This window comes from Coffea arabica, chromosome 8c (genome assembly GCF_036785885.1).
Source record: "Coffea arabica cultivar ET-39 chromosome 8c, Coffea Arabica ET-39 HiFi, whole genome shotgun sequence".
Lineage (NCBI taxonomy): Eukaryota > Viridiplantae > Streptophyta > Magnoliopsida > Gentianales > Rubiaceae > Coffea > Coffea arabica.
Window position 1 is genome coordinate 46,301,481 of NC_092325.1, and position 11,380 is coordinate 46,312,860.

At 38.0% G+C, this 11,380-nt stretch overlaps 2 protein-coding genes across 3 annotated transcripts; both read right to left on the reverse strand.

Moving 5' to 3' along the window:
* Nucleotides 1-1,475: 1,475 nt before the first annotated feature.
* Nucleotides 1,476-3,818, reverse strand: LOC113722427 (heavy metal-associated isoprenylated plant protein 30-like). Of its 2 annotated transcripts, none has more exons than XM_027245735.2 (3): nt 3,295-3,818; nt 2,250-2,325; nt 1,476-2,002 (listed from the first exon to the last, which is right to left on the reverse strand). In XM_027245735.2, exons 1-3 carry the CDS (start codon nt 3,463-3,465, stop codon nt 1,680-1,682), a joined length of 570 nt encoding a protein of 189 aa, XP_027101536.2. In that variant the 5' UTR covers nt 3,466-3,818; the 3' UTR covers nt 1,476-1,679. The 2 variants fall into 2 exon arrangements, with proteins under 2 accessions (XP_027101536.2, XP_071920121.1); XM_072064020.1 differs by having other exon boundaries at nt 2,250-2,347; nt 3,295-3,416.
* A 5,670-nt stretch (nt 3,819-9,488) lies between these two features.
* On the reverse strand, nt 9,489-10,451 carry LOC113722437 (uncharacterized). Its single transcript, XM_072063755.1, has one exon. The coding sequence runs from the start codon at nt 9,963-9,965 to the stop codon at nt 9,735-9,737; it is 231 nt and encodes a 76-aa protein (XP_071919856.1). The 5' UTR covers nt 9,966-10,451; the 3' UTR covers nt 9,489-9,734.
* Between the last annotated feature and the right edge of the window lie 929 nt (nt 10,452-11,380).

An 11,380-nucleotide genomic window follows, 5' to 3' on the forward strand; every position in this document is an offset into this window, starting at 1 on the left:
AGGAGTGTCCGTGGACCTGCAGAACTTTTTCTTTCAGGCCCATCTCATCCCGTCCAGAACGAAAACGATCCAGGTAGGTACCCCCCACCTGGATGCATGGGACTGGCAAAGCAAACATGGCAACATGCATGCCCGCTCCATGCCTTTCCCCACTGTCCGAAAGGATACAGCTTTCTCTCCCTCATTCATTGCGGAGTACCCCGTGATGATTGATTGTGGTAAGGTATCCCAAACTGAACCCTCCATCCATGCACTTTCTCCTGTTGCCAGCCACCCGCTGATCCGATCATTACCCATCCACCCTTCACCCTTTCCTTTTTCGTCTCCTTCACCCACCCCTACCATCATCATCCTCTCTGCTTCAGCTTCTTCCAATCTCTTTCTCATTATTAATTATTTCTTCCAGTCTCTCTCTTTTGTGTATCTGCTCTTTTTCTTTTTTTGACCTTTTGGCTTCAATATCATTATCATACTCATTTGTAATGAAGAATGATTTTTTTTTTCTTTTTTTAACACGTACGTGTATATCTTAATCAAGTACTGTATATAGGTAGGATGAAGTTTTGGTTAAGCTAGCTATAGCAGTGTAGCCTTTTCAACGATGAGTGATTAAATAGTTCAGCACATTTTCCTCCTTGGCTTTTGAGTTTCGAGCAGACGCGGGCCCCAGAATTATTCAGCTACGAAATAAATGGATACACAAAAGTTCATTCATTCGAGTAATCTTCATGGATTTAACACTGGGTGGTACGTGCCCCCTGCAAATGTACTGCTCATCAATTAGTTCAAAATAAGGGAGAGGTAAGTGGAAACTGGAAACTTGAGGTGAAACAAGTCATCATAACCATCAAAGAGAGGTTTATTAATTGTGAAGTGACATATACGAATTGCTGTACCTGTTTTGGTCCTTCCTTATTGAAAGAGAGACCGGATGAACGAGCATCAAAATGAATAAAGAGCGCGGGCGGGCGGCTTAATTAGCTGCGTCATTTATTTATTATATGAATAATAACAATGAATGTGGGGGGGGGGGGGGGGACCGGTTTAATTCATTGCCGTAATAAAAGTCATTTGGGGAAGGGTCCCCACGGCTTAAGACTTGCCCAGATAGTTTGTGTTTGTAGTAATTGAATGCCCGAATCTATCATGGGCTGCCAACTGTACGGGTATATTTTGCCTCAGCTTGATTTTGAGCATTCTGCGATTCAAAAGTTCGTTCAACAATGTCATTTGAGGTAGTGGCCCGGCCCATTTATCTTGAGTGTGTTTCCTCTAAATGCAACGTTGCAAGGCAACAGACGGACCTCAGAAGAAGGCTTTGGACGAGAGACGCAGGCACAATCCCGCATTATTAAACTTATCTTATAACGACAATTGAACAGGCCTTCAGTAGCCTCAGATGGGATGGGGAAAAAAAAAAACGCACATTCCCTGATAGAAATTTGAGGCAGCACATTGTGAAATTTGACAGTATGTGGTGCAAAGCGAGATATGGAAATAGAATCCCATATATGCAATTGAACCGACTCAGCACATAATTTACATTATTATCATTTACAACGAGTGTATAGTAAGGTAGTAGGCAGGTACATACATGTCATATATATATATATATATCCTTATATACCATAGAATAGTAACCGGGTGGTGGTAGACTGGTAGGTATGGAAATTGAGAGATTACATGAGACAGCAGGCATTTACATTATCGTCGTTAAACATGTTGCTGACCTTGTCGTCTCCCCGTTGAGTGACCGGAAGACTGCCGTGCCTGTCGGCAGCATTGTAGCCGTGCCTCCAGTAGTTGTAGCTCTCTTTGAAATCACTGGTGGTGTCCTTGAAGTAGTTGGTGGTGGAAGTGAAGTAGAGCGGGGGGTTTGGATAGGGCCAAAACTCTGCCCTCTTTCCCGCCCTTCTCACCGCCGTCAGCACCTTGTTTCGATCCACGTACCCAATTACTGTCACCTTCTCCATCTCCAGCTCTACGTCTACTGAATCCACCCCTGTACATACATGCGTACACAACCTCAAAAAAAAAAAAAAAAAAAAAAACCTACTGCTGCTATTTCGTAGTGTCTGACCCGAGATTAATTACTCACTTAATTAATCAACTGTGTCTATACTAAGAATTAGTATGTGTGGAAATTAAATTCGATGCATGCAGGTATATTGTACTCCTGCGGTTAAAATAAAATTAAATCAGTGACTGAACTACCTGGTGTTAAAAAGGAGTAATGAAACCAATTATACCTCTGAGTTTGTGGATGGCGTCCTTGACAACTCTCTCGCAGCCACTGCAGCACATCCTCACTTTCAGCTCCACCGTCTGCAAACTCATCCAACCAACACTAGTAGGGGTTCTTTAATATTCCCCAGATTAAATGATACGCGCATCGCAGATTCCCCTCTCCACAAAAGCATTAACTATGCAGGGCTCTTTCTTTTGATCACAAAAGTATATATACCTGAATTTGTTCCTTTTGATCTTAATTAATTCGGTTACTTACTAGAGCGTTTTCATCAATTAAACCTGCGTCTTTGTCTACTTGGTTTAGGGCCTTTAGGTTTCAGTTGTTTAACTCAAGTTTTATTAATTTTCCTTCCAAAATAGGTGGAACTGGGATCCCATCTGGCTTTGGTAAGACGACTGACTACCTTTCTTCTTCTTCTTTCTTCCCCCCCTTTTTTTTTTCTCTCTCTCTTTCCTTCGTTCTTTTTTGCAAGCTAGCTTTGTTCATTAACAGAAGCAGCAATAATAATTAAGGAGATTTCACCAAGGATGATTGATACTGCTCCTATGCTGGAAAACTTTATTATCGACAGTACGTAGCTCATGGCTTGGGGTTTTGGGCACTCATCTAATTGTCAATCATCATTTTTTGTGCCAAGCGAATTATTCCTACAAATCTTGTGTGACATCTCTCTCACCAACAACATGTATGATGTATCACGTACGAAATACCGATTAATACAAGCATTCATTCACACATACGAACACACACACACACACCCCCCCCTACCCCCTAAATATATATATATATACATATGTATATCTCTTATGTGAGACAAGTTTGTATGCCAGATTTTGAACGACACGGGCTGGTATTTCCTATGTCCCAAATAATAATAACAATAAATAAATATATAATAGAAGAATGATGGAATCATTTGACACAAAGTTGATTTCCGAACAACAACCGGTTCTAAAGGATAAACCTGAGTACGCATGTATCTATGCATGTGGATATGATGGAGTATATGTAAAACATGAAGGATGGATGGATGGAAGTGAAACCTGCAAAGAAAGCGGTCGAGCCTTGGTCTTGGGCATTTTGTAGCTGATATTGTCGTTGTTGGAGCTTTTGGGGTGATGGTGGTTGGAGTGTTGATGATGATGATATTGAAAGAAACAGTAGGCAAGAGCTGAGACGACAAAGCCAAATAGCCTTTCCGGTAGGTTAACCATTGTCAACAGGTTCCTTCTCTAGATATATATACTACACCTACCATGTAAGTAACGTTATGTAGAGTTACATTAATTAGGAAAGAAGAAAGGAGAGACGCATGGGAAGGGGAAGAACCCATAATTAGTACTAGAAGGCATCATTGATGAGGCTGGCAAATGCTCTATTAAAAATATTCCTCCAATCCCAAGGCACCTCTTCCTTCAGTCCTAATATTCTCTTTATATATGGAGTAGTTTTTTCTTCTTCTTCTTCCTCTTGGTAACATATTCCCTTCTCCAATTCAACAAAGCTAAGTAATTAAGCTGGTCATGATATGACAGTACTACTTTCCCTTTTGTTACCAGTTTCTTGCCTCCACGGGAATGATGAGTGTTTAATTAACAGATTATTTATTAGTCGCCAGACCTACGAAGAGTATTTGAGAATGAATAGGCACGTGAGCGTCGTGTACATACTCAGTGCATGCGGAATACTTCCAATCGAATCGACAGGTTTATTCTTTTGTTCTAAATACCGAAGCCAGTTCTAAAAAGCAGGGGGAGTGGAATCCAAAACCACGCTTTTTTTTTTTTTTTTTTTTTTTAATGCAGCCTGGAATTGCGGGTGGGGTTAGCTAAAGCTAATATGGCTGCTGACATTGGAAAACGAATATCGAGCCTCGTGGGAGATGGATGGGGTTAAGTAAGTAAAAGACGGGCTTTGAATCAAATATTTCTTCAAAATCTCCTCTTCTTTTCTTTGTATTTTTTCTGTTTTTCTTCAATATCTTGCACAAGTAAACCAAGCCGTGCCTCGGATATATATATATATATACACACACACACACACACACACACATATATATAGTTGATCCCTTTACGAAATAACACAGAATTCGAATGAATTCCTTAACACTCGCTTCATCGCCCGTGTACTGGTCTTTCCCCGGCCGATTTTATGATCACTTCGCTGATTTATAGGCTTTCTTTCCTTCTCTCTGTCTTTTTGTGTGTGTGTGTGTGTGTGTAATGTATGACATTGACTACTAGGAGAATTGAGTGTGTAAACATCTGGACATATATGGGATTCTTCTCTTATGTATAAAGTATATTAGGACTGACAGATAATTGCGATGTGGTACGTTGTGCGAGCTAAGAGGATCTGATGCTTTTGGTTCATGCCTACCATTATTATTGTTCCATATACTCCAAATCTGACTCTGAGTACCATCACATAACACGAACGAGTTATATTAAATACAAACAATTGTTCGGGTCTGTGGGCAACGATAAAAGAACATCCGGGTCTGCCGAAAAACTGTGGATAACAAGACTTGTTCCTAGTCTTAATAAACTTATATTGAAGCAAAGAGAATTGGGTTCTGGTTCGTCATTTGGTGACGCAAAAGTACTTGCCGCTTTGTAGACTGTTCCTATCTTTGATTGTCACAACATGACTTTATTATCCCCTCTTCCCTTACTCTAGATTACACTCTGCAGAGTATTATAATAGCATGAATCCACAATCAAATCATATATTTATTTTAATAATTCACACAATACATGTCCCATAAAATTTAAAGCTTTTAAAATTATCAAATCATGACTGTTACACTTTCACTGTGGGAGCTATTGCACCCCATTGTGGACGGGGATGAGGTATCATTTCACGTCTTCATTTTCTCTTTGTTTCCTATTTCGGCACTAATATCTACATTCCGCATGTAGATTAATCACCAAAAGTTCAATTCCGTGTTTTGTGATTTCTTATTTCACTTTGTGTGAATATGAATCAAATCTTTTATCTTTTCCAATAGCCATATGGTCTTTCTTCAATTCAGTTCTCTATGGACCAACAAAATAAAACGGTACTCGTATAAGATCTGAGCTCGAGTACTCAACTTAATTTCAAAAAATGAGCTTGAAAACCTTTGTTAAATTAGATCTTTTCCTCCTTAATGTTTTCAAATTAAGTTCTCTAAAAAACAAGAAATAAGAAGTATGATTTTATGAAATCCCTGCTTTGTCCAGACAAATAAATAAATGTGTTAGAATGGTTCATTGTAAATTTAATAAGTTGCTTATCTGTATTAGTAATTTTCTATATATTATATATAATTTTTTTATTTTGTTATGAGATACTCGATAGAGCTATATTATATATAATTTTTTTATGAGATACTCGATAGAGCTCATCGAGTATCTCATAACTAGACTTGAACTTGACTCACTATTTCTATTGCTCCTCGAGCTCGATCAGAGCAAGCTCGAGCCAAACTGCTAATCGAGTAGCTCACGATCTCAAGTCTAGCTACTTGGATCGGATCCATCCCGAATAGGGAGGATATGAGAGTTGAACTAATGACCTCAACTTAAACCATATCCAAACTTAAAAAGGTGTTTTGGAGACACTATACTATAATATTATATATGAAAAATTTTTATTATAGTTATTTGTTGAGATGTTTTTGAAATTTAAAATCTTATTGAAGTATTTTTTTTTAAAATTAAAAAAAATTCACCACCTATCACTAGAGTTGCAAACGAATCGAGCCGCTCCCGAGCACTTGAGTCAAAGTTCAACTCGAGTTCGGTCAAACTCGAGCGACTCGTTTATAAAGCGAGTCGAACTCGAGCCATCTTAACTTAAGCTCGTTAGCTCGACGAGCCTTGTGAAATTACAAAAATATCCTTATTTTTATAACTAATTACTAAGTTGGAATTTATCAAAAGTTTCATTTCCAGAAGTTGCATTCCATTTCTAATTACTTCCTCCCGTATCTCTCTTTCCGTCTTTCCTTCATAATTTCTCACACAAACCCTAGCCACCGCTACCGCCACCGCCAGCCCACACTTCATAGCCCTAAGCCCCTAAGTCCCGTATCTCTCTCTCTGTCTTTCCTTCACAATTTCTCACACAAACCCTAGCCACCGCCACCGTCAGCCCACACTTCATAGCCCTAAGCCCCTAACCTTTCTCCCGTTTGTCAGCTTCCTTTACATTAGTAGTAGTAGCAGCTAAGCAGCATTGGCGGTCTGACACAATAATAAGTTTTTGAATTGTCTTTGCTTGCTCCTACCATGGTAAGAAACAATGCATGTCCTCCTTCCTTCTTCTACTTTATTTATTTATTTTTTTACTTTCCAAACAATGTATGTTTGAAAAAGCGGCACTTTAGAATCTCCTTGGGGGATGTTATAATTTGATTGGCCTTTTCTTTCGATTAATGCTTTTTGTTGTCAATCTGTTATTTTGGAAGTGGAATTTGTATTTTCAGTTCTGGCTCTGTTGCTTGAATTTCCAAGGAGCCAGAAAGGGGCAATCTTTGTATGAAAGATTGAAGCTTGGGTAGGACTGTCGTTTTGAAACAAAAAAGGGAAAATGTTTCCAACTTACAGCGGCTCAGGAATGCAAAAATTTACACTGGACCTTTCTTTCGAATATTTGGACAAATTAATAATATTTTGTTGCTACGTTCTTATTCCTCCACTTTGACCAAGTTGTTATTCGTCCCTATTTCTGTACTTGCAGGAAGTTGTCGTAATTTGAACATCTTCTTGTAGTTCAAAAATCTGACGATTTAAACTGAATAATCAAGATCAGGAATTTGGTTTTGGACATACGTTTTTTACTACGAGTCCTTGATGTAATGTGATTCCCCCTGCTTTGCAGTTGACGAAAAGTTTTTTTTTTTTTTTTTTTGATGACGACGAAAATAATGGTTTTGTTAGATAAATTTCCAAAAATTCGAGCTAACGAGCTCTGCTCACGAGTCAAAAATTCGTGCTCTCAATTTGAGCTGCTCGCCAGCCAGAATTCGAGCTTCAACTCGTGAGCCTTATCGAGTCGAGCTCGAGCTCAATTCTATAGGCTCGTCGAGTTTGAACTCGAACTCGAACCCACCTATTTTTAAGACGAGTTCGGCTCGATAAGTCCAAAACCAGACTCAATTCGATTCATTTGCAGCCTTACCCATCACCCCTTCTCTCCTCCCCCCACCTCCACTATCACCCTCCTCTTTCCTCCCCTCCTCCTTCCTCTTCTTCTTTCTCTCCTCCCCTTGTTCCTCCTCCTCCCTCCTCTCCCTTCCCCACCACCCCCTCCCCTATGTTTGCATTTTTTTTAGAATTTTTTGTAAGTTATACTTGAGATGTGTGTTTTTGAATTATATTTAAAATTTATTATTGTAGATTCTACACATAAAAATAGTTTGTAAAAAACAAATGATAATCCAAACAGAGCCATTAGTTTTTGTTAAGAGAAAATCGTCCAAAACGTCCTTCACATTTTGTAAAATAACTTTTTTCATCACTCACTTTTAAAAGTGTAATTTTATGTCCCTTACATATTCACATCGGTCAAATTTAGTCCCTAACTAGGTTTCCGATCATTTTTTGGCCGGAATCCATCATGTGCAAGGCACGTGATCATTTTTGAAGGGTAAATTTGTCAAATTATATTTTACATAATCTGATCTATAGTCCTCCACATTTTATAAAATAAATTTTTTCATCCCTCACATTTTATAAAATTATTTTTTTTATCCCTCACATTTCACAAAATGAATTTCTCCATCCCTCACATTTCACAAAATGAATTTCTCATTTATCACTAATTATGTGTGTGAATACATTTTTTTTAAACACATGTATATGTTTATTTGATTTTACTTAATAATAATAGCATAAATACATGTATGTAATTGGGTCCAACTTGTGGGCTATCTTCTATTTTTGTATGATTATGACTAATATTTACCAATAGAACCTTAATTTGCATATTCTTATTGTATTTTGATCGAAAATAGTTTTATTGGCCAGCTTGACAATGAATGCAAGATTTTTTACTAGCTAATACCATATGAAATCAAATGATCACGTATAATATATGGTATTCGTATTGTTAAGTGAAATCAAATAGACACATACATATATTTATGTTATTCATATTATTAAGCAAAATCAAATAGACATATACATGTGTTTAAACAAAATGTATTCACGCGCATATATTTTTTTTAGGGTTTCCCTCACGCACATAATTAGTGAGGGATGGAAATATTCATTTTTTAAAATGTGAGGGATGGAGAAATTTATTTTGTGAAATGTGAGGGATGAAAAATATATTTTATAAAATATGAGGGATAAAAAAATTTATTTTATAAAATATGGAGGACTATAGATTAGATTATGTAAAATATAATTTGACAAATTTACCCTTCAAAAATGATCACGTGCCTTGGACGTGATGGATTTCGGTCAAAAAATGATCGAAAACCTAATTAGGGACTAAATTTGACCGATATGAATATGTAAGGGATATAAAATTATATTTTTAAAAGTGAGGGATGAAAAAAATCATTTTATAAAATATGAGGAAAAAAAATGCTGGACATGACCATCTATCCAGTATCCAGCGTTTTTGCAGTTTCACCGGCAACAGCAAAGTGCGATAGAAGGCCCAGATTGGGCGAGCTTGGCTCGGGCCAACTTGGACCATTAATCTCAAAATTTTGTAAAAATATGCTCAAATATATTAAATTTAGTATTTTAACACTTGAATCACTTAACAAATTTAAATTTAAATTTTTAATTTTCAAACTTCAATCTTATCAAAGTATTTAGTGATAAGTTGAATCTAGTCCGCCCCTATTTTTGATCTATGGTTTGACCGGACTTTAGACCTCTGGATCGAAAGTTGCGGGCCTCCTGCAACGGAATCCGTGGAGCTACAAACCAGGACAACTACGTGCGACTAAGGTTAACAAACCCGGACAATTACGTGCTACTTACTTAATAGTTAATACAGAGAGCAGGGGATGCTAGGGATTGGTCTGTACGACATTCCAGAAATTTTTTATCAACTCTTTGATCCAGCATTATTCGCCGCCAGGGATCTGTTTTTGTTTTTAGTTTTTTTTTTTCCTCCTGAAGAAGCAAATGAAGAAGAAGAATATTTAGTATGGTGTATCATTTTGGCAGAATTTAACACTTAATAACATGCATTTTTTTTTTTATTCAGGGGGAACATGCATTCTTACATGTACAAAAAGGCAAAAAAACCACAATTTCATATACAGATCTCTGTAATAGTAGTGCTAGTAATCAAATTCTAGGAGGCTAGCAGCTAGATATATGTAATATACATAAAAGAGAAAAGGAAAACGAAAAAGAAAGAAAAATTTTTGAAAATTGCTAAAACAGAATAAGAGGGAGGCCGGGGGCTAACATTGGGCTTGCAGGATCTTATTAGTTGACGGATGGATTCTAGTACGAAAAGTGTGCATGGATCAGGACTGAGGAAGAGGGGATGTGATGTCGCGAGAAGCACGAGGAGGAGGGGGAGGCGGAGGCGGAGGAAGAGAAGGAGAAGAAGAAGCAAAGGGAAGATTACGGAGAATGAGAAAACGAACCCGCGGAGGGAAGGGGAGGGGAGCCTGGTTGAACATATGCTCCAGCACCCTAGCCACCAACACCGTGTACTCCTCCAACAGCTCCGCCACTATGGCCACCAGTATCATACTAGTATCAGCAGTTGTATTGTGTACCGAATTGCGAAACAACTAGAGTAGAATATTAGATAATTATCCAAAGATCCGAGGACAGGAGTCGTGTGGATTATGAGGTGGAGTTGGATGTAGGAGCAGGAAGTAGAAGCAGCTTAATTCCAATTGAGAATTGCGACCGTCCTGGGAAATTCCGTCTGCGGCTCCACCGAACTACGACTACTAGTACTATATTGGGGTGTGGATTGGGGGACTGCTAATACTAATAAATATAAAAGAAAATTACTATGTATAAATCTCAGTCCACTTCCAAAGCCTGCCTGGGATTTTATATCAGTAGGAGTATATGTTTAGGAAACGTGCCATGGTGTAGCAGTAGCAGCTACGGCTAAATCCATGGGCTGGGCAGGGCAGCCGGAGATGGTAGTGGTGGTGGCGGTATTCAAATCCATGTCCTGCTCCCTTTTTTTAAATTGGGGATGGTGGGCTTCTAACTATCTGTCCGCTGGAGCAAGTAGCAGTAGTCACTCCGGAATTTTCTAGGTCGGGGGGTGGGGGCAGCGAAAAATGTAGTATAATTTATTTATTTATAATATATTGGTAGAATATGAATGGATCATAATTAGATTAGTACGTAATTAGTAGTGCATCCGTGACTGCTGACTATATATTGTGTTAGTAATTATCATTATTTATTATGGCAATGCCTATCCATTGGGCTGCGGTTGCTAATCAGCATTCAGCGGTAGTAATCCCTATCCGCTAAGAAAGCGAAGCGGACCCCCCAAATTTCTGACTTCCTTTTTTACTCATCCCTCTTTTTTGGCCTTCTTCTCGTTGGAGTCCACGTGCTTCGCCGTTCGTCCTATCTCTTCTCTTGACAACAAGAACTTCCATCGCATATAAAACACAAAAAATTCGACGTCCATCCATGAGTGCTGCACCCTTCCCCCTTCCTCGCCCTCTCCAGTTAGATTCTGTTCAATTCACTTCAGTTATTGTAATCTCACTTCAATTGAAGTTGGTGAAATCTGCATGGATTGAAGCTATATCTAATGCAAGCATTTCCTCTCTCTCTCTCTCTCTCTCTCTCTCTCTCTCTCTCTGCTCGGTTTGATTAGTATAAATTAAAATTTATATATAAAAATTTCCAGTTACAATAGTTTGATACAAGTTAAGCTCGATAAAAGCTCATTTGATTCGATAGATAAACAAATCAATCTCTAATACAATTTCAAACTCATTAAATTAACCAAGCAAACTTGAACCCTGAGGCTATGTTTGAATTATAATTTTTCAATTATTTTTTTATTTTACATATATCAAATCACTGCAGTACATTCTTTTAAAAAAAACTCCTATAAAGGTGTTCGACTTGGTTAACTTGCATTCGCACCATTATAAATATTAAATAGCACCCTCCAGAAGTG

Bases quoted from the DNA above. Each gene is read 5' to 3' on its own strand.
- LOC113722427 (XM_027245735.2), bottom strand. From the start codon at position 3,465: ATGGTTAACCTACCGGAAAGGCTATTTGGCTTTGTCGTCTCAGCTCTT. The intron at 2,326-3,294 runs GTTTCACTTCCA...ATGAGTTTGCAG, and splicing joins CTCGACCGCTTTCTTTGCAG to ACGGTGGAGCTGAAAGTGAG. The intron at 2,003-2,249 runs GTATAATTGGTT...ATGTATGTACAG, and splicing joins CGCCATCCACAAACTCAGAG to GGGTGGATTCAGTAGACGTA.
- LOC113722437 (XM_072063755.1), bottom strand. From the start codon at position 9,965: ATGATACTGGTGGCCATAGTGGCGGAGCTGTTGGAGGAGTACACGGTG.